This window comes from Stomoxys calcitrans, chromosome 1, assembly GCF_963082655.1.
Source record: "Stomoxys calcitrans chromosome 1, idStoCalc2.1, whole genome shotgun sequence".
In the NCBI taxonomy this organism is placed as follows: domain Eukaryota; kingdom Metazoa; phylum Arthropoda; class Insecta; order Diptera; family Muscidae; genus Stomoxys; species Stomoxys calcitrans.
Genome location: NC_081552.1, coordinates 128292686 through 128315958, shown reverse-complemented (window position 1 = coordinate 128315958; position 23273 = coordinate 128292686). Strand labels below are relative to the sequence as shown.

General features: G+C 38.1%; 1 protein-coding gene across 1 annotated transcript in view; it reads left to right on the top strand.

The window, feature by feature from the left end:
• LOC106091973 (structural maintenance of chromosomes protein 5) overlaps nucleotides 1–23273 on the top strand; it is a 159617-nt gene that overhangs the window by 37682 nt on the left and 98662 nt on the right. Inside the window, exons 2-5 of the mRNA XM_013258700.2 lie at nucleotides 11869–11970; nucleotides 12049–12257; nucleotides 12324–12487; nucleotides 13991–14120. Coding sequence (XP_013114154.2) covers nucleotides 11869–11970; nucleotides 12049–12257; nucleotides 12324–12487; nucleotides 13991–14120 — 605 coding nt within the window. The remainder of the gene's footprint in view (nucleotides 1–11868; nucleotides 11971–12048; nucleotides 12258–12323; nucleotides 12488–13990; nucleotides 14121–23273) is intronic.

Below are 23273 nucleotides of genomic sequence, written 5' to 3'. Positions count from 1 at the left end.
GCTTGCCTTTATTAAGCTGGGAGAAGATGAGATGTCAGTGGTTTGGCACAATTTCTCGATAGGTGAGAAATTATGAACCATTGGACAAAGTATGGAAACGAGACAAAGAAATAAAAGAACCAGAGTTAAGATTTGCTGAGTGTGGGTTTTATTCTTTGGGTGAGCTTACCGTATCAAGGGTTATGAGACGACTGACTTTTAATGCTAATTAGCTCACCAAGAAACTTAAACGGTAGTAAAGTATCTTTTATAATAATTCACAATTAAAATCCAATTACTTAGTAACTTCGATAGGTTTTCGTTTAACAATGCTTTTCAAACTTTAAATTCAAGGCTGACATTTAAATGTAATTAAAGATAAAGTAAAATTCAGTTACTTTTAAATTATGAATAAGTCTAAACTATTGGTTTAGACACTATGAACAACTACTCACCAGAACATTCTAATAGTACAGACAGCAGTTTTAAAAACGACCACCAAAAAATTAAAACAACAAACACAACGAACAGAAAAAGTCTACAATAACAAACAACAACGACCAAATACTACAATACTGGTGAACATCAAGATACGGTAATGTCGCCTTGCAGCCAAGCTTTCGATATTTCCGGACCTTAACGTACTCATTACGCCTGAAACCTATAGAAGAGCAGCACCTAATCAATCTATCAGTCGTATTCTGACTGTGTAAACGAACGAACGTCTGTAAAACCGCAGAGCCAAAACTCTCTACTTACAACAAAAAAATGAGTGTTAATACCAAACAACCCAATTTTGAAATTGACAACAAGAAATTGTTTAAAAATTACACTATTGGTCCCAAATACCTCATGATGTCAAGAAGAGATAGTGAAGAAACTCTCATTAATGTGTCTCCTTTCTTAATTAAAAAAGTCATTGATAGTGTATGTGGAGAAATTGAAATGTGCAAAAAACTCAGAAGTGGCGATATTCTAATTAAAACAAAAACTGCAACTCAAGCCACAAAATTGTTCCAACTCATTTCTCTCACAAATGAAATAAAAGTCGAAGTGAAAGAACATAACTCTCTCAACTATTCCAAGGGAGTTATCTACTGTAATGATCTACGTGGAATCCCTGAGAATGAAATTCTAAATGAACTAAAAAAACAAAACGTAACCGAAGTTCAAAAAATTCTAAAAAAAAATGAAGACTCTCTCATCGAAACTGGTCTCATTATAATTACTTTTTCTCTACCCAATTTACCTGATGAAATTAATATTGGATATGAGAAAACGTGCGTGCGGCCTTATATTCCCTTGCCCATGAGGTGTCGTCAGTGTTTCCACTATGGACACCCAACAAAACGGTGTAAAAATAATAAAATTTGCATTAACTGTGGTGACATAGCTCACACACAAGAAAATGAACTCTGCCAAAACAACACTAAATGTATAAACTGCGATGAGAACAAATTAGATGATAAGTCCCACTCTGTGCTCAGTAAAAAATGCCCCGTTTTTCTAAAATTCAAAGAGATACAGGCCATTAAAACACTCGACAAAGTAGATCACAAAACTGCTCTCGCAACATACAAACAACGTCATCCAAATGACACTGTCTATTCCAAGGTTACAAGAAGCACTGTAAGCTATCACGATCTCCCAACTACTTCCAACAACAACACAAACTACGCAATGTGTGAAAATAAGAAGCAACAGCAGGCAAAACCATCAGACCCCGCACCACCGCAGCCTTTAGTGAGTGCTCGCGACAAACCAACAACTGTCAACATACTGCCGAAGAACATATCGAAACGAACAAGAAATGAGCTCAAGAGCAAAAGTGCGGCTATCAACAATCCAAAAAAATTGTGCAAAAATTCAACGGAGAGTGACAACTTATCCGACGAGTAAAAGAACAACACTACAGTCAGTTGAGTCGATTGACGTCACTCGGGAGAGTCTGACTTGTTTTGCTTCCACTCAAGTCATCGGTGACTTGTTTTGGTCTCATCTCGAGTCATCGCTACCGTTTTGATTTCTCTCGACTCAACGTGGATACCAATTAGAAAAAACTCTTATACGTTGCTTCTATCTAACAGCTGCACTTTATTTTTTTTTCTCTTATTTAATATCATGGTACTTAAGTTACTCCAATGGAATATTAAAGGTTATTGCAACAACTATAATGAATTATTAACTTTAATAAAGAAGCACACACCCAATATTATTTCTCTTCAAGAAACTCACTTCAAAACTAAAAATAGCATACCAATACCAATAAATTTTTGTATCTATACATCAAATAATTCTGCAATACTAATCCATAAATCTATACAACATGAGTACATCGGAAGTTATGACCATTTGGACACAGTATGTGTTAAAATTGTCGCTAAATCAAATATCTACTTATACTCGACATATCTTAACCCGTCAAAAACCTTTACGATCAAGGACCTGGAACATCTATTCTCTTTCTCTTCTCATGACATGCTCATATCAGGAGATATGAATAGTTGGCATCCCCAGTGGGGATCTGCTAAGACCAATAAAAGAGGCAAAATTCTTTCAAAGTTTATTACCCAATCAAATCTAGCTATATTAAATGACGGTTCGCCGACTCATTTTTCTACTCACAAGACTTTCACCCATATAGATCTCACTTTAATTTCAGCATCACTATTAGTTCATGCTAACTGGCATATAGAGACTGATCTCTATGGTAGCGATCACTTCCCTATAGTGACGACGCTGTTTCAGGAAAAGTTTTCAGATAATGGGTTTCGACTTAAACCTTTATTTAATACAAGCAAGGCCAACTGGCCCCTTTTTCAGAGTCTTTCTGAGAAATTTTGCTTGGAAAGACAACGTAGTGAGAATATTAATAAAGAAGCTGCTAATATTCAAAAAATAATTTTGATGGCTTCTAACGAAGCAATTCCGCAATATCAAACCCCTAAGTATAGACCCTTTGTTCCATGGTGGAACAAGAAATTAGATAAATTGAAGCGAGAGAGAAATCATTTTTTAAATTTATTCAGAAGAAATATTACTGACGAGAACCTTGTCGCACATCGTAGGGCTAATGCAGTATACAAGAGGGAACTTAAACTTTCCAAGCAGAAATCAATAGATAAATTTACATCTGTGATTAACAATTCATATCCTACGGGCCAGATTTGGTCCAATATTAGACGTTTCTGCGGCGTTAAGCCGAAAACACCTATTGCATACATATCCGGCGATGATGGGATGATCTCAAATCCTACGGGAATTGCAAATAGATTTTGTTCATACTGGTCCCAGCTTTCAGAAGATTCTAATTTTCCGACGTTATTCCAATCGTTAAAGAGCCAATTTTTAGAGAACCCGAAACACTTAGTTCCTAGTAAAAATGCTAGTCTTATAGAGACTAACATAGATTTTTTAGAATTCACAATATCTCTTAACAAGCTTAAGGGCAAGACACCTGGAATCGATAGAATCAATTACAAAATGCTAAAACATCTTGATTTAAATACCAAGAAACGTATTGTGAGATTATACAACGACATCTTGAACACACAAATCCCACAGTTCTATAAAAACAGTCTTATAATCCCAGTACTAAAACCTAAAGGCGACAAAACTTCTGTTTCTTCTTATCGGCCTATATCTCTAAACATATGCTGCTCCAAAGTACTGGACAAAATTGTAGCCAATAGACTATGGTGGTTTATCTCTTCTAATAAGCTACTTAACAATAACCAATTTGGTTTTAAAAAAGGTAAAAGTATAGCAGATCCACTTTTACTTCTAGATTATATAATAAATAACTCCCTAAGAACAAGAAAACACATTTCTATAATATCACTTGACTTTTCAAAAGCTTTTGATAAGATTGGCTTACACACTATTCTCAATCAATTGGAGGAATGGGGTATCGGACCCAAAATTTTCAAATACATTAAGAACTACTTAACTAATAGGAAGATTAAAGTAAAAGTTGGAGCATACAGCTCCGAACTCAATAACCTTCACAATGGTATACCCCAGGGTTCACCCCTTTCTGTAGTTTTATTTCTAATCGCTTATAATAAGCTTTCAGAATTACTCGAATCAGACAAATCTCTGAAATTCTTATCCTACGCCGATGATTTTGTAATAATAAAGGAACTTAGCAGGCTGAACCAACCGATCATCGACCTTAACAACACGATATGCGCTATAGAAGACTGGTGTAACTATTCCGGAGCGGAACTGTCAATAGACAAATGTAAGCATCTCCACATTTGCAGAAAACGAAACTGCAGTCCAGTTCTAAACTGCAACAACTACTCTATATGTCCAGTGAACAAATTAAAAATACTAGGCATAACCTTCAACAGCAAGTACAAATGGGATTCCCACATAGAGGAATTAAGCACATCGCTCTCAAAAAGGCTTAACATTATTAAATGTTTGTCAAACAAAAACTATTCTTGCGATACCTCTACACTTATCACTATAACACGTTCTGTCATTGTTTCGAAAATCTCATATGGTATATATCTTTACGGATACACCTCCAAAGCCCTTCTCAATAAAATCAAAACTACATATAATTCTGCCGTGCGTTTATCGCTAGGTGCACACCGCACTACAAAAATTTTTAATTTACTATTCGAAGCTAACCTGAAGACTATTGAAGACTATAGAGATATTGCTACAGCCCAGCTGATTAAAACAATTTTATTTAATGATAAAACCCCCCTCATGCAAATGCTTAATAAAGCTTTGAAAACTAAGAAATTTTATAAAACAGACTCCGCTATTGGGCGTATTGTTTCCGCCTGTAAATCCTACAACCTACTTTTCAACTACCCCGCTCCCAAGACGAATAACCCTTATTGGAGGTTCAATCCAGCAACATTAGATACATCCCTACGAAAGTATCCAAAGGAGCATACAATCCCACATCTTTATGTAGCTGAATTTCAGAATATTTGCACCAAACTGCAGAACTATAGTTTCATTTTCACAGATGGTTCTAAAATTAACAATGTTACAAGTTATAGTCTAGTTACCGACAAGAGAATTATCAAGACATCTCTTCTTCCAGAATATAGCTCAGTTTTCTCGGCTGAAATAATCGCAATTCTTGAAGCTATCAAGTTCGCAAAGAGATCTAAAGGCAATTTTGCTATCGTCTCTGATTCATTATCTGCCTTGGACTCTATAGCGAACCACAACAGTACTGAGGTTTATTCCTCCATAATAAGAGATCTGCTGATCCAAGAAAATAGAAAAATCAAATTAATTTGGGTTCCAGGTCACTCTAATATTTTAGGAAACGAATTTGCTGATGCAGTAGCTAAACAAGCCAATAAAATGCCTCTTATATCCACCGCAAATACATCCCCAAATGATATAAAGAAACATATACAAAAAGATTTTTCATTAAAACAAATTGAGATATGGAACAGCTCCTCGCTTTGGTATAAGAATCTGAATAGAAATAAATTAAATCTGCAAGACTATCTACACAAAGACCAATTACTGTCCAGGAGTGATCAAGTCAAAATTATAAGGCTAAGATTAGGTTACTGTCGTTTGACACATGACCAGGTCATTGACCGAACTTTAGATAAACACTGTCCGTTCTGTAGATCCAGTACTTCCGATACGACTCATATATTTTTATTCTGCCCACATATTAAATTGCTTATATCAAATTATTTTCCAAACAAAAGTTTATTGGAGATTCTTAGCAATATCAATGCCCCTTCAAACAAATTAGACTTAATTAATTTTCTTAAATCATGTAACCTATATAACCTTATTTAAATTCTCCCCTTTGTAAATACTCACATAATTCTCTTGAATTACGCAAAATTTGTAATATAACTTAATTTTTTTTTTTTTTTCTCTTTAAATATTTATATAAAGGTTCCGTTTAAATTTCCTATTATATAATGCTAATAAACTCTTACTTTTCTCAAGCTTAGGACCTATGTAGTCAGAGCTTGCATTATATTTGTAATTTAGTTATAAGTATAATTGTCAATAATAATAATAATAATAATCAATCTAAGCCCAATAATTTGATTTTTATGTTTTCTTATTTTTTAGTTATTTTTATATTTGTCTTATTTAAATTTTTGCCTGCTTCAGTTGAACATTCAGGACTATCTTTCTCACAAGTACGGATTGGAACTCCTTGCTTCTAAACATGGGCCCCACATTATTGCCTTGCAGTGGCCTCATATAATTGTAAGAAATTTATACTTTCAACATTTACCGGCATGTAAAATCTTTCATCACAACAAGGACTATGACTATGCTAAGGCCGGGATTGCCTTAATGTTGAGATGTTTCGGAAGACGAGTTACTGTATCAATCAATCACCATTGATGGCGGCCAGCATGTCACTATAACGAACATTTACAAGGAACATGATGTTTCTTTGGGTTGTGGTCTGATTGATTGGATCACACGCTCGGAAAGAGGTTGACGATCTAAATGCTCATAGTACCATCTGGGCTCTGGTAAGTCGCAGGTTGCTGACTTGTGGATTAGCTGTGCCTAGGGCAGGGATTTGATCATACTGAACGACGGGTCTCCAACGCTTCTGAATACGCGGCACTCTCTTACGGCTATTGATGTTTCAATAAGCAGCTCTGATTTGGCGTCCTTTTTGGCATGGACATATTTGGACATGCCTGAAGTTGGAGATAATTTTCCGATATTGCTCACTACGAATAATTCCACCTGTTCATCAAGGAGATTTGTGCCCAGATTTTTGGTGAAAATGCAGACTGGAATCTATTTAAACTTTTTTTGCTGTCATCCTTTAATGATTTGTTTCGGGAATCCGAGACGGTTAACAGATAAGCCGCACAGATGAAAAAGTTGTCCCGAAAGGCGGCAAATGAGTTGATTCTTGTTGATTCGAAGGACACCTGAGAAGAACAACCCGGTATAGTCTAACTCCTCGATTTCCAAATTGATATACCTGGTGGTTTTTTAGAAAACGCAGATCACAGGAGAACTGATTTTGATATAGAAGAGCATGCGCTCTCGTGAAGAGGGAAACAAAGCCGCTAAGCGACTTACATGAGAGGATTTTCTGAATTCTCTAAATCCCTTCTTGGACTCGAGAGTGCTTCGGAACAAAGTTAATGGACTTTGAAGCTCCAGTACGGCAGTCTTTTCCGTAATTATTTCTTGTGGTAGGATTGTGTTGGAACCACAAGAGAAGTCTTCGGAATTTACTTATTTATGGAGCTCGTTGATCGTCGATTTCTCTTTCAGCTCTGAAGTAATTCAGGCTAAGCACAGACGTGATATTTCGACCTTTTGAAACCGGTCGAGAAAACGGAGCTGGATCATGCGCTCATGACGCTTAAGGGCACTACTCTTTTTTTGGACAAGCTGTCCTAATCAATGGTGAGGAACGCGGACCTGGAGAAGGCTTTCGACAGAGTAGTCCTCACACACATGATCACTGAGATTTTTTCGTTAATTTCCGTGGTGATCAATAAGTGCTTTCGAACTTGCAAGGCTCTTCTTAGGGCCGCGCCTAACATCTCTCTTAGAATTGAGGCAAGATTCGTGGAATTTTTCCGTCTCTATGAGAATTTTTCGATTAACTTGGCATTTAGGGCGATTACTCATCCCTTTGACAGTCTGCATAACGATTTTTGGAAGCGCATGGCTCTAGTACATCTACAACCACCGCGATAGGAGGGATACTGCAGCTTATGTCTTAATATGAAATAGTTGTTCCGCCGATACCAATCTTTTTTTCAGTAAGGACATCACTGGTCCAGGTCTGTAAGATTTCATCTTACAGGCCACAGACGATTTTGTACACAGATGGCTCTTTTGATTAAATCAACATGGCTTATCCGATGATTCCGAGACGGCTACGGCATGCCGCCTGCCAGACACAGTGAGTGTTTTCTCAGCCGACTGGCTGCTGTCATATCAGCTATGACATATGCATCCGAACGGCCAGGTAGGAAACTCATCTGTACCGACAGCTTGAGTGTTGTAAGGGCAGTCAAGATGAACCATAAGGGCGCTTTCGATTATGCGGTTTCTAGGACAAACCAAGCCTCTATTACCATCATGTGGGTTCCGGGCCATATAAGGATAAGCGGCAGTGAGCTATTGCATTGACGAAACTACAACTGCTTTCAAACAAACAATTTTGCGGCAAACACAACCTCGGGTGACTAGATATATTTGATAATTTTAAAACACCGACCTCTCTTGTGCGGCAATAACGTAACAACAGCATCCCAGCGCCAATGTTGCTAGGCCAGTGCCGGGAATTGTTTCATTTTTGCTATTGAATTGCATTGGTCTAAGAAGCAATATTGATGAGATAGTGGATTTTATGAGTCGAAAGAACATATTAGTCGCAGCGATCCAGGAGACAAAGCTGACCAACACCTGCAGCTTGCACAGTTGTCACGGATACAATGTTCTACGTAAGAATCGCTTAAGAAATGGAGGTGGGGGTGGATTGGCCGTCGTGATACACCACTCCGTGCAGTATAGACCCATCTCACCTGCGCCTGGCGCTAGTGACCCCTACATGGAGTGCATGGGGATAGCAGTCAGATCCGGTACTGCCGAGATAGAGCTATACAATGTGTACATACCGCCGGTTGGTAGCTGTGACCCAGTTAATGGCCAGGCTTACAAGCCGGACATACGTGGGCTACTGTCTGGTCATTATCGTCTGGTTCTAGGAGACTTAAATGCGTATCACGTTTCATGGTATTATCCCCTAGGCATATCATGCCCTCTGGAAGCAACCCATCTTAGTCGCAGAGTTCCTGAATCTAGACACTTAACAGAATCAAGCAGATGAAAGATAAAACACAACTAACTGTTACGACAGCAACAACAACATTTAGAAAGTAAAACTCCCGAAGATCATATATTACCAATCGTTAACACCAACAACCACATATTGATCGAATTTAAAAATCAAGTTTTGAGAATTGGAAACTTTGTTAGTGAAACGCCAAATACTTTAGGATTACTAATCTTATATATAAAAACAATTTGTGTTTGTTTGTGTGTTCCTTATAGACTCAGAAACGGCTGAACCGATTTTCTTGAACTTTCACAGATGGTGCATAATGACCCCGTGGTGAAAATAGGGTACCACATTTTTTGATACCTGAAAAGGGGGCGGACCCTCCCCCTTACCCTAATTTTCAAAAATGCCAGATCTCGGATATGGGTGGTGTGATTTAAGCGAAACTTTGTGTGCTCTCATGTAATACCCTAAAAATAAAAATTTGGTATCCAAATTTCGGATGGGGTACCTAAGGGGGCCGCCCCATTCTAAAACCTACCAAACATATATTTAAACCAATCACGACAATATGGGACTCAAATGAAAGGTATTTGCGAATATAATACGAATATAATAGGGGTCCACCCCTTTCCCATAACACCCCCAAACAGGACTTATTTACTGACCATGGGAATATGGGGTATTTGAATTTAGAATACGAATCTGATACCCAAATATGGGACTAAGTGTTTGGGGGGCCGCCTCTCCCCAAAAACATCCCCCAAAGGGGAAAAATTTACGACCATAGCAATATGAGGCTCAAATGAAAGGTCTTTGGAAGTAAAGCACGAATTTGATATCAATAGTAAGTATTGTCTGACTATTCCAATATGAGGCTCAAATAAGAGGGTTTTAAAAGTGGAGCACGAATCCGATATTTATTTTCAAGGCCAACTCACTGAGTGGCCGCCGATCCTCCAAAACACCTCCAAACCGGCCATGTTTGCCGACTGAAAATATGGGGCTCCAATTAAAGTTATGTGGGAGTAGACCACGTATTTGATATCAACATTAGGGGCCAACTGCCTAGCGGACGTTCCACCACCATAATAACCCTCAAATAGGACTTATTTGCTCACCAAGATAATTTGGGTCTTAAAGAGAGAGGAATTAAATATTTATTGTTTTTATGGCCAATACCTCAAACCGGACATATTTGCTGACTTTTGCAATAAGGAGTTTAAATGAGATTAGAAAACGAATTTTATATCCAACTTTGAGGCCAATGGCAATATGGGGTTCAAATAAATGATATATAGTTATATCCCCAAAACACCCCTAAATCGGCCATATTTACCAACCATGTCAATGTGGAGCTTCAATGAAAGGTATTGGGCGGTAGAGCAAGAATTGATACCCACTTTTGGGACCAATTTTCTGGAGGTCTACCCCTTTCCCAAAATACCCCACAAACAGCAATTTTTTAGTGACATCACAATATGAGGCTCAAATAAAGGTATTTGGGAGTAGAATACGAGTTTGATATCCATATGTAGGACCATGTAACGCATCACCCCTTTCCCAAAACACCCCCAAAGGGAAAAAATTTTTCGACCATGCCAATATGTGGCTCAAATGAAAGGTATTTGAGATTAGAAAACGAATTTGATAACAAATTTTGGGGCCATGTGTTTGGGTGACGCCTCATCCTGTAAACTCCTCTTAAGCCAATGGCAATATGGGGTTTAAATAAATGGTATTTGGGAGAAGAGCACGATGCTGATATTTTTTCAGGGCCAAGTATCTGGGGGACCACCTCTCCCCCGAAAACACCTCTAAATCAGACATCACGAGAATACCGGGTTGAAATGAAGTATTTTAAGAATGGAGTACACCTTACATCCAAACTTAAATTCGTAGACCAATAAAGTTCATGTGGGATTCAGATAAAGGCACTTATATTGTTAAACTGTTAATCAAATTAGCATGGTATATCACTAAAAGATCTTTAATTGTCCAAAATAAATATTCCAAGGAAACTTTTGTTCCATATAAAGTAAAAGAAGGAGCAGCGGAGCGGGCCCGGGTCAGCTAGTTCAATATAACATATAAGCTTTTCTACTTTAAACCCCTGAAAGTAGAAATTGAGTTATTTGTAGCGCAAGATATACATGTATATATATATATATATATATATATATATATATATATATATATATAGCCAAAGATATAATTATCTAAGGCCAGATATAATTATATATAGCATATCTCTTTGAATATAATTATTGGGTTGCGCAAAAAGTAATTGTCGGTAATATAGTAGCAATATAGTCGGCGTTGACAAATTTTTTCAACGGCTTGTGACTTTGTAATTGCATTCTTTCTTCTGTTAGTTATCAGCTCAAGGTCAATCGTAAAGGTGTCATATTCCACCAGGACAACGCAAGACCGCACACATCCTTGGTCACTCGCCAAAAACTGAGTGAGCCTGGCTGGGAACTTTTGATGCATCCACCATATAGCCCTGACCTTGCACCATCAGACTACCATTTATTTCGATCTTTGCAGAACTCCTTAAATGGTAAAACTTTCGGCAATGATGAGGCTATAAAATCGCACTTGGTTCAGTTTTTTGCAGATAAAGGCCAGATTTGCCAGGAAGATGGCAAAAGGTTATCGAACAAAATGGCAATTATATATTTGATTAAATTTCATTCTAAGTTCTATTAAAAATGCATTTACTTTCTTTTAAAAAATCCGCAATTACTTTTTAGGCAACCCATTATATATAGCATATCTCTTTGAATATAAAAATATATAGCAGATATACTTATATGTAGTCCCAAATCCAATTATATCCACTACTAGATATAGTTATATATAGCACCAGATATAATTATGTGGGGTTGGATATGGCAGATGCATTTGGATCAAAATAGATCTGCCTTTATCTTATCCCAGACATATTTGGCTCTGATCATATACATTTTTTTTACTCGGGGTTTTAAATTTGATAGAAATCGAATAAAAACTGGATTTGTATCCTTAGCTTGACTCCTCAGTCCTACTATAGTCACGCGGTATATTCATTGTATCTAAATTAATTGTATCAATTATTCTTTCAGTTTCTGAAAATCAAGTATCCCGATGTTTACACCGCCATCAAATGGTTAGAGGAAAATGCCAATATGTTCGAAGGACGTGTATATTACCCAATCATTCTCGAGGTAATGTTTCGATATTGTCAAATCTATATATAATGTAATATATCTTCACCCGATGCTTTATTATTTAATCAATTTTAGCTAAGTGTTTTGGATCCTAACCATTCTAAATATTTAGAAAACACAGTTGCCATGAAAGACTTATTAGCATTTTCCTGTGAAAGCACTTCCGACCTCTCGCTGCTTGTTACAGAGCTATGTAACAAAAAGAATCTTTTGGTTAATATTTTTCACGCACCACCGCCAGATGATTCGATGTTTGTTCCAAAAATACCTATTGAGGAAATTCGGTAGAAAATATTCGTTATCATATGGTGTTCGTATTGTATATCGTAAAAGTTAATATTTTTTTGCAGGCAATATGGTTTCGAGTCCTACTTGATTGATTTGGTGCAAGGTCCACGAGCTGTACTCGGTTTTCTATGTTCGCTTTATAATTTGCAAAACATTCCATATGGGGGTGACCACGTGAATAGTTGTACTGATAATATTCCTCACGATATTCGAAACTACTTTGGAGGTAAAATCTTGTAAAACAAGTTATTTCTTTTTATACCCTCCACCATAGATTGGGGGTATACTAATTTCGTCATTTCTTTTGTAACACCTCGAAATATGCGTCTGAGACCCCATAAAGTTTATAGATTCTTGATCGTCATGTAATTTTAAGTCGATCTAGCCATGTCCGTCCGTCCGTCTGTCTGTCGAAAGCACGCTAACTTTCGAAGCAGTAAAGCTAGCCACTTGAAATTTTGCACAAATACTTTATATTAGTGTAGTTCGGTTGGGATTGTAAATGGGCCAAATTGGTATAGTTGCCATATAGACCGATCTTGGGTCTCGACTTCTTGAGCCTCTAGAGGGCGCAATTCTTGTTCGATTTGACTGAGATTTTGCACCTAGTGTTCTTGTAAAGGGTGATTTTTTTGAGGTTAGGATTTTCATGCATTAGTATTTGACAGATCACGTGGGATTTCAGACATGGTGTCAAAGAGAAAGATGCTCAGTATGCTTTGACATTTCATCATGAATAGACTTACTAACGAGCAACGCTTGCAAATCATTGAATTTTATTACCAAAATCAGTGTTCGGTTCGAAATGTGTTCATTCACCGTAACGTTGCGTCCAACAGCATCTTTGAAAAAATACGGTCCAATGATTCCACCAGCGTACAAACCACACCAAACAGTGCATTTTTCGGGATGCCTGGGCAGTTCTTGAACGGCTTCTGGTTGCTCTTCACTCCAAATGCGGCAATTTTGCTTATTTACGTAGCCATTCAACCAGAAATGAGCCTCATCGCTGAACAAAATTTGTCAAAATTTGAACACATTTCGAACCGAACACTGATTTTGGTAATAAAATTCAATGATTTGCAAGCGTTGCTCGTTAGTAAGTCTATTCATGATGAAATGTCAAAGCATACTGAGCATCTTTCTCTTTGACACCATGTCTGAAATCCCACGTGATCTGTCAAATACTAATGCATGAAAATCCTAACCTCAAAAAAATCACCCTTTATTACTTCCAACAACTGCTATGTATGGTTCAAATTGGTCCATGTTTTGATAAAGCTGCCATATAAACCGATCTTGGTTCTTGACTTCTTGAGCCCCTAAGTATGCTAAGTATGGCGCAAATCGGTACATAACCTAATATAAACCGATCTGGGATCTCGACTTCTTGAGCCTCTAAAGGGCGCAATTCTCATCCGATTTAGAAGAAATTTTGTACAACGGCTTCTTTTATGACTTTCAACTTACGTGTCTAATATGGTCTGAATCGATCAATCGCTTGATACAGCTTCCATATAAACCGATCTCCCTATTTTGCTATTTGAACTGATATATTACACAATGAATTCTACAATGTTCAACTTTCATTTATGGTTCGAATCGGACTATAACTTGATATAAAGAGATACCGCGCACAGAACTCGACAAATGCAGTATATGGTGGAGGGTATATAAGATTCGGTCCGGCCGAACTTAGCACGCTCTTACTTGTTGTATTATTTTGCAGGGGATTTGCGATATGCATTAACACTTTCAAAATATGGTAATAGAGAGACTTCTCTTACGCAAACATCGATAAATAACAAAGGTTTGCTTTCGAGTAAAGACAAAGGTGAAGTTGATGCAATTAAAAACAGGTAATTTTTAACCTTTAAGAAAATATGTTTTAATATAAGCAGTCTATATCAATACTTTTCAAAAAAAAAAAAAATAGCATTAAATGAATCCTAAAATTTAACGTTTTGGAGTTTAAAATCTAGAAATATAAACATTTCAGTAAAAAATCATACAGTACTCTAACAGCCCTTGTGTTGCCATATGGAAACGCTCGATTTTATCGATAAACAAGTTCTATCACGAAATTAATTGATCCAATAAATCTTTTAATTGAAACTGTTTCAATAGCGAAAAAAATAATATCAATCACAGTTTTTGATACAGGCGATTGAAAATTTCATATTAAATTAAAATTTTTTTAATTAATTATTTAATTGATCCAATTAAAAAAAAAATTAAATTTTCGAAATGTCCAATGTATTTTTTAATCGGATCAATTAAAAATTTTATTGAAAATATTTAAAGGTTATATTTAAGTTTTTGCGAAAAAATCGCTGCATAGGGCGAACCGTCGAATTCGATGAAACATGGTTTACATATTTAAAACTCCTGGAAGACGAATCCCGGCCGATACGGGATGACTATGAGCACCACACAGGCTGGAACTTTGAGCTCCGACTTGTGTAGTGCCCATCGTTATCACGGGAAGCTTAGCTGAAAGCTACCGGGCGCGTCCACAGGTTGCGGATGGTGGAAAGCTCCGTTTTTATGCGGAGTAGCTGCAAATGCGGCGGCGGGCAGTCAGCGATTTTCGAGAGGAGAGTCTCAGTGAGGAGTCAGGTGGCACTGGCTCTTATTTAAATACTGAGTGCCAATGAAACTCGAGATGACAAGGCGAGTTATTGGCGCCTTCAAATAACCAATGGCCAACATCAGCGTCTGTTCCCAGGTTAGGGGCGGCTGGCGGCGAGCGTCGGATCTTGGAGCAAGCGGCTCGCCACAACGAGGGATACATGCAATCCCACAAACCCATACGGTTGGGGCGCTGGGCCAGTAACCCGCCCCCGGAAAACGTAGAACTACTATGAAAAACAAAGGAATAGTAAAAACGGACCCCCCCAACGTTGACGACCCACGCAAACGAAAAAAGGACCATGATTTGCGGATCTGCACCTGGAATGTCCGCACTCTTTATAGAGAAGGTGCAGTATACGCGCTGGCGGATGTATAAGAGAAGTACAAGGCAGACATAACCGCCTTACAGGAAGTGCGATGGACTGGGAATGGCGTCACTACAACACCAAACGGTGACGAACTATACTATAGCTGCAATAACACGAGGCATGAATTTGGCTGCGGATTTGTGGTTAGTCGGAGACTGAAACACCTAGTCTCCAGCTTTACTCCGGTGGATGAGAGGCTAGCCACAATATGCATAAAAGACAAATTCTTCAAAATCAGTCTTATTTGTGTCCATGCCCCGACGGAAGACAAAGACGAGCAGACCAAGGATATTTTCATAATAAAAATCCACATCAAAACACGAGAAACCAAAGAAGGAAATCTGGTAACTGATACAGACAACATGCTGAGGATATGGAAAGAACATTTTACCCAACTGCTAGCGTCCGATGTTGGCGGCGAAGAGGATACCGCAGAACCAATCCCTGATGATGGTATAGAATGTTTACCTCCTAGTCAGAATGAGGTCCAAGTAGCAGTAACCCGACTAAAGAACAACAAGGCAGCAGGAGCCGACGGGTTACCCGCTGAACTATTTATGACCGGAGGCGACACGCTGATAAGGCGTATGCATCAGCTTATCTGCGCAATCTGGCTAGAAGAACGCAAACCCGATGATTGGAACCTCAGCATACTATGTCCCGTACACAAGAAAGGAGACAAGACGGAATGTGCCAACTACAGAGGAATAAGTCTCCTCCCCATCGCATACAAGAAACTCTCGAGCGTACTGTGTGAAAGATTAAAACCTAAAGTCAATGAGATAATTGGGCCCTATCAATGCGGTTTTAGACCTGGTAAATCCACCCTGGACCAGATATTCACACTGCGCCAAATCCTGGAAAAGACCCGAGAAGGACAAATCAACACCTACCACCTCTTTGTTGACTACAAAGCAGCCTTCGATACTCCTTTACGTTCAAAGGTATTTCAAGCCATGTCTGAGTTTGGTATCCCTGCAAAATTAATAAGACTCTGCAGGATGACACTTGCTGATATGCGTTCCTCAGTAAGAATAGGAAAGAATCTCTCCGAACCATTTAATACCAAACGAGGTTTCAGACAAGGAGACAGCCTATGGTGTGATCTCTTTAATATCCTGCTGGAGAAGATTATACGAGATGCAGAAGTGAATAGATATGGCACACAAATCACAAGAGAGCACATGCTACTTGCCTATGCCGACGATATCGATATCATAGGTCGGTCACCGGAAGTAGTAACTGCAGCCTTTGAAAGAATCGAAAGAGAGTCAGTGAAAATGGGTCTGGCAGTAAATGGAGATAAGACGAAATGGATGGTCTCCACTCCCAAAAAGCCTTGTACAACCGAGCAGATAAAGAACATGGAGAAAGTTGGGAATCACAACTTTGAGATAGTCAGTAACTTTATCTACCTCGGCACCGCCGTAACCGAAACGAATGACACCAGTTTAGAGATAAAGCGAAGAATAATACTGGCAGATGCTACTTTGGACTAAGTAAGCAGTTTAGAAACAAGGCCATCTCTCGACAGACGAAGACTACACTTTACAAGACACTGATACTACCCGTGCTGTTATATGGTTCTGAAGCATGGGTACTTGTGAAAACAGATGGAGTATTTGAGAGAAAGATCCTACGTGAAATATATGGACCAGTTTGCGTTAACGGAGAATATAGGCGACGTATGAACCACGAGCTGTATGACGACGATAGCATAGTTACACGCATCAAAATACAACGGCTGCGTTGGCTAGGTCATGTTGTCAGAATGGATGAAGAAGCTCCAGCAAAGAAGTCTTTTGAAGGCAAACACGGTGGTACACGCAAACCGGGAAGACCAAAAGCCCGATGGAAAGATCAAGTTGTGGGAGACACCTCGAAACTTGGTGTCAGAGATTTTAGAATGAGCGCAGAAGATCGAGGCGCTTGGAACGCTATTCTACGTTCGGCTAGTGGAAGAAATATTCTGTCATAGCCAATTAAAGCAATTAAAGTAAGTAAGGAAGACGAATTTGAGAATTGTGTTTGGGTCCTTAGAAAGAAAACACCTTCGGGGGTTTTTCCAAAAATGAAACGAAAAATATTGTTTTCCGAATTATAAAAGAAAGACTAGTGAGGCAGTAACTTTATGAATTACATGCATTCGCAAAGAAACCCCAACAGAAACATATTTACTAGTATATGGTGGCCATGTATATTTTTATACCCTCCACCATAGGATGGGGGGTATACTAATTTCGTCATTCTGTTTGTAACTACTTGTAAGTATATATATTCTAGATCGTCGCGACATTTTATGTCGATCTAGCCATGTCCGTCCGTCTGTCTGTCGAAAGCACGCTAACTTCCGAAGGAGTAAAGCTAGCCGCTTGATTTTGAATTTTGCACAAATACTTCTTATTAGTGTAGGTGGGTTGGTATTGCAAATGGGCCATATCGGTCCATGTTTTGATATAGCTGCCATATAAACCGGTCTTGGGTCTTGACTTCTTGAGCCTCTAGAGTGCGCAATTCTTATCCGATTGGAATGAAATTTTGCGCGACTTGTTTTGTTATGATATCCAACAACTGTACCAAGTAAGGTTCAAATCGGTCCATAACCTGATATAGCTGTCATATAAACCGATCTTGACTTCTTGAGCCTCTAGAGTGCGCAATTCTTATCCGATTGGAATGAAATTTTGCGCGACTTGTTTTGTTATGATATCCAACAATTGTGCCAAGTATGGTTCAAATCGGTCCATAACCTGATATAGCTGTCATATAAACCGATCTTGGGTCTTGACTTCTTGAGCCTCTAGAGTGCGCAATTCTTATCCGATTGGAATGAAATTTTGCGCGACTTGTTTTGTTATGATATCCAACAACTGTACCAAGTAAGGTTCAAATCGGTCCACAACCTGATATAGCTGTCATATAAACCGATCTTGGGTCTTGACTTCTTGAGCCTCTAGAGGGCGCAATTCTTATCCGATTTGAATAAATTTTTGCACGAAGTATTTCGTTATGATATCCAACAACTGTGCCAAGTATGGTTCAAATCGGTCCATATCCTGATATAGATGTCATATAAACAGATCTAGGGACTTGACTTCTTGAGCTTCTAGAGGGCGCAATTCCTGTCCGATTTGGCTGAAATCTCGCATGACGTATTTTATTCTTACTTTCAACAACTGTGTCAAGTAAGGTTTAAATCGGTTCATAACCCGATATAGCTGCCATATAAACCGATCTGGGATCTTGACTTCTTGAGCCTCTGGAGGTCGCAATTATTATCCGATTTGCCTGAAATTTTGGGCGACAGATCCTCTCATGACCATCAACATACGTGTTTATTATGGTCTGAATCGGTCTATAGCCCGATACAGCTCCCATATAAATCGATCTCTCTATTTTACTTCTTGAGCCCCCAAAGGGCGCAATTCTTATTCGAATTGGCTGACATTTTACACAGGTCTCCAACATATAATATAATTGTGGTCCAAACCGGACTATTATATCGCTCTAATGGCAGAGCAAATCTTTTCTTATATCCTTTTTTTGCCTAAGAAGAGATGCCGGGAAAGGAACTCGACAAATGCGATCCATGGTGAAGGGTATATAAGATTCGGCTCGGCCGAAATTAGCACGCTTTTACTTGTTATTATTAATAAGATTAGAATTAGACTGTTTGTGGGAGAGTTTTATCTTCTATATATAGAAAGTATTAATCGAAATTTTGAGCGGCTGGACTTTGTCATAAACGGACAATGATAACATTCCATTCCATTAAAAAAAGTTAGTGGTCTTGTCCTTTATTGAATTTTCAGTTACATTTAAATTCAATTAATTTTTAACTGAACGTGTCAAAAATTTAAATCACGATCATATTGAAAAAGAGTTCATGAAAACATTATTATTTTCAATTAAATTTTTAATTAAAAAAAGTTTCGTGATATTTTTTTCTTTACCCTCTGGTTGGATATATTAATCCTATTTTATTCTAACTCCACTACTATATTATTATACCACTATATTATTATTACTCCACTAAGATGAACCTTGAAGTCGAGTGCGAGGCACTGTTGCCATCGGCACAATCTTGGATTGACGGAACCCTAGTATCTGGAAGATCATGTGACACGAATGGATGGTTTTAGACTGCCTGACCATAATACGGTCCTGCAGGTGGAAATCCGGGCGATCACGGAATGCGTGAAGTAGTGTGGTGCTAACGCTAGGACGTTGAGTGCGAACATCTTTACCGAGAGTAAAATTGCCGTAAGGGCAACAATAACCAGGACGGTAAGGTCACGAACAGTCTTGCAGTGTAAGAAGGAGATTAACGTCTTCTATGAGGATGGCAAAATCCGCATCGTTTGGGTGCCGGGCCATAACGGAGTAAGGGGGAATGAAAGGGTAGACGATTTGGCGGTGAAGGCCAGAGAACTGCCGTCACTAAACTTGGTTAACTCGAAGCCTTTCGGGTCGACGATGTCCGCGTTAAGGAAATGGGCGACGAATGCACATGCAACATTTTTGAACAGCGAAACGGTCGGTAGGACTGCGAAAATCCTATGGGGGGATCCAGATCGTGAAAAGACGAGGCTAGGTCCATAGTGGCATGGGGCGGATTAATATCTGCACCCTCTTTTCAACCTTACCTAACCATATCCATAGTTAAATCCAAATATAGACTAGACTAGATCATATTTGATTCAGGTGCCGAGAACTCTTATACAAGTTACAGTTTCAGCGAATTCGGAGAATAAATTCGATTGTTATGGCACTAAGACCCTTAATTGGAAGATCGGTCTATGTGGCAGCTATATCTCAATCTCTGGACCATATTCGAGACGGATAACAGGAAGCTTTAAAAACTCACTGTTTCAAATTTCAGCGAAATCGTGTAATAAATGGGGTTGTTATGGGCTTTATACCCTAAATCGGAAGATCGGTATATAAGTTCGATCGGGACCATATTCAGGTCGGACTTCGAGAGGCTTAAAACAAGTCCCTTTTTTCAAATGGTGAAATCGGGTCATAAATGTGGCTTTTATGGGCTTTAGACCCTAAATCGGCAGATCGGGCTATACGACAGCTAAAGCCAAATTTGGTCCGATGTGACCCATGTACCGAATTTCAGCTAAATATATCGAATTTTGAAGGCTGTATCGTGATAACAATAGACGGACAAACACACGAACATCGTAAATATATATAGAATATATGTTTATACTTTGTAGGGTCGAAATTGATATTTCGATGTGTTGCAAATGGAATGATTAAATGAATATACCCCCTATCCTATGGTGGTGGGTATCAAAAGTCATAAAACCCGACTTTTTCAATAGAAGTTTCACAACACTATATACCTACTCTAAATCTACCACCGAAAAGACAAACTTATTCGACGAAATGTTACCACTGTCATTATTATTACCAAAATCAGTGTTCGGTTCGAAATGTGTTCAAATTTTGACAAATTTTGTTCAGCGATGAGGCTCATTTCTGGTTGAATGGCTACGTAAATAAGCGAAATTGCCGCATTTGGAGTGAAGAGCAACCAGAAGCCGTTCAAGAACTGCCCATGCATCCCGAAAAATGCACTGTTTGGTGTGTTTTGTACGCTGGTGGAATCATTGGACCGTATTTTTTCAAAGATGCTGTTGGACGCAACGTTACGGTGAATGAACACATTTCGAACCGAACACTGATTTTGGTAATAAAATTCAATGATTTGCAAGCGTTGCTCGTTAGTAAGTCTATTCATGATGAAATGTCAAAGCATACTGAGCATCTTTCTCTTTGACACCATGTCTGAAATCCCACGTGATCTGTCAAATACTAATGCATGAAAATCCTAACCTCAAAAAAATCACCCTATACAATTTCCGCCAAATCGTGTAATAGTAGGGCCTTCGAGAGGACCAAAAATTCAATTCAGGGGATCGGTTTATAAGGGAACTGCTTCAAAACATGGACCGATTTCGCCAATTTACAATCCTCACCATCCTTCACATATAAAAAGTACCTGTTAAAATTTTAAAGGCTTTGCTTTACCCGAAAGTTAGTGAATAGTTTATAACCATTACCGATTGGAAGCGTCTGCTAAAATTTATTCAAAATCGGTTCAGATTTCAATATAGCTCCCACATTAAAATAGTGCTCAATTTTCAAATATTGCAAGCGAAACCACAGTGCATGTGAATCAAAAATATTTTTAATAAAGCAAAAAACGCAATCAGAAAAAAATCATGAACATTGGTCCACGTTTATATATAGCCCCCATAAAGCGATACCGCCCGATTTCACCTTTTTCGAAGGGATTTTCTTTAATGCCGCAGTATTTTGGCATTTTGACTTTTCAGAGGCAAAAAAAAGGAAACCGAAATCGGTGCAGCCCGAATTCCAGTTACAGCTTTTTCAAAGATTTTTTTAACACCACACAATTTCCAAAACTTACAAATGTGAAAAATACGCTTCATAGTTTGCTCCTAAAATATTTCATTTACGTTCAGCCGGGCCGAGGTGAGGCTACTCATCACTTCGGGTACATTTATTTACCACATTTCTGTGAAAATGTAATGGATCGAGTAATAAAAAAAGTCTTGTATGGGTTCAAGACCGTTGGGATGTATTGGTTTAATATAGCTCACTGTTCTAAATTTTAGCAAAAACGGGTAATAAATACGCAATATATGGGTTAAAGACCTTCAGACCTTCAATCAGGAGCACGGTCTATATGGGAGATGTACCCAAAATTAGTCCTATCCAAACCATATTAGGCACAGACTTTGAAGGATTAACAAAGCTCACCGCTCAAATTTCAGTGAAATCGTCTTTATTTTCTTCCACTCTTCAATGGGGGCACAAAAACACAAACACCAAATACTTTCAAAAACTTAACAAAATTCACTAATTTCATTGATGTGGATTTGAGGAAGGATTAGTTTTTTGGAAATTACATGACGCCTAGCAGAATCGGGCAGCTGGAACTGTATACGTCGTAAACTGCACACTCTTACGAACATTTTAATATAAATTCCGGACATTCTGTGAAGTGGAAAGTTTTTACAAGTCGACTTCTTTTATTAATACATAGAGCAAATAACTTTGAAAATATGTATTTCCAAACAGCTAATTGTAATACAATCAAATTGGACATTATTATAATATTATTGTTTAAAAACTAACTAAAAAATAAAAATTTTGCATACTACTTTTTGTCAATTTCACCGTTAAGATATCATTACATAAATGCTATTTTTAAAATCTCTTTCTGATCATAAACAAATATAAATGTGTTTGGAGAAGGTTTGTTGATTTTACAATGTAATTTGTCACAAACGATTTTTCGATTTTTGTCGCGGCTGTGGCCCACAATAGGCTTTAGTGAATACAGGTTGTAAGCAGTGGTGGTGACAGCTATGTATATCCAAACCTAAATCGATATTGATGAAATTATGCTAAGGCCAGACATTCTATACCAAATTTCATAGAAATCATTTGAAAATTGAACTAAGTCCTTATTAGTATAAAACGAGCTATATACAGTGGCACAGATAAGTCTACATACCCTTTCCTTAATGGCAGCTACACTCGAAGAAAATGTTGTTCAAAATAGCAGTGAAAAGTTTGCTTAAACAGTTCTTTTTGTCCCGCTATTTTAATAAACAAAATCTGCTTTTTCAATAACAACAGCTGCTAAAATATTAAGCTCCTATCACTGCTCAACCGAAGACATTTGCAACGATATCAAACAAATTGTACTGCTGTTAGAGCAAACATAGCTTGTGCTATATTTGATGCGTCGATGTTAGGATAGAAAAAGTATTCGATAGCACGAGTACTGCAACATTAAGCTATTTGGTATGTTTCACTTTCTTGTGTATCTAGAGTCCACTGAAATGTGGTATGGCTTCTTAACCCCCAAAAAACCTCAATTATTAGCCAATCACATAAAAACTTTGTCGATAGTTAAGAAGAAAAATATCGAAACTATCGAATGGTGCGAATATCGATAGT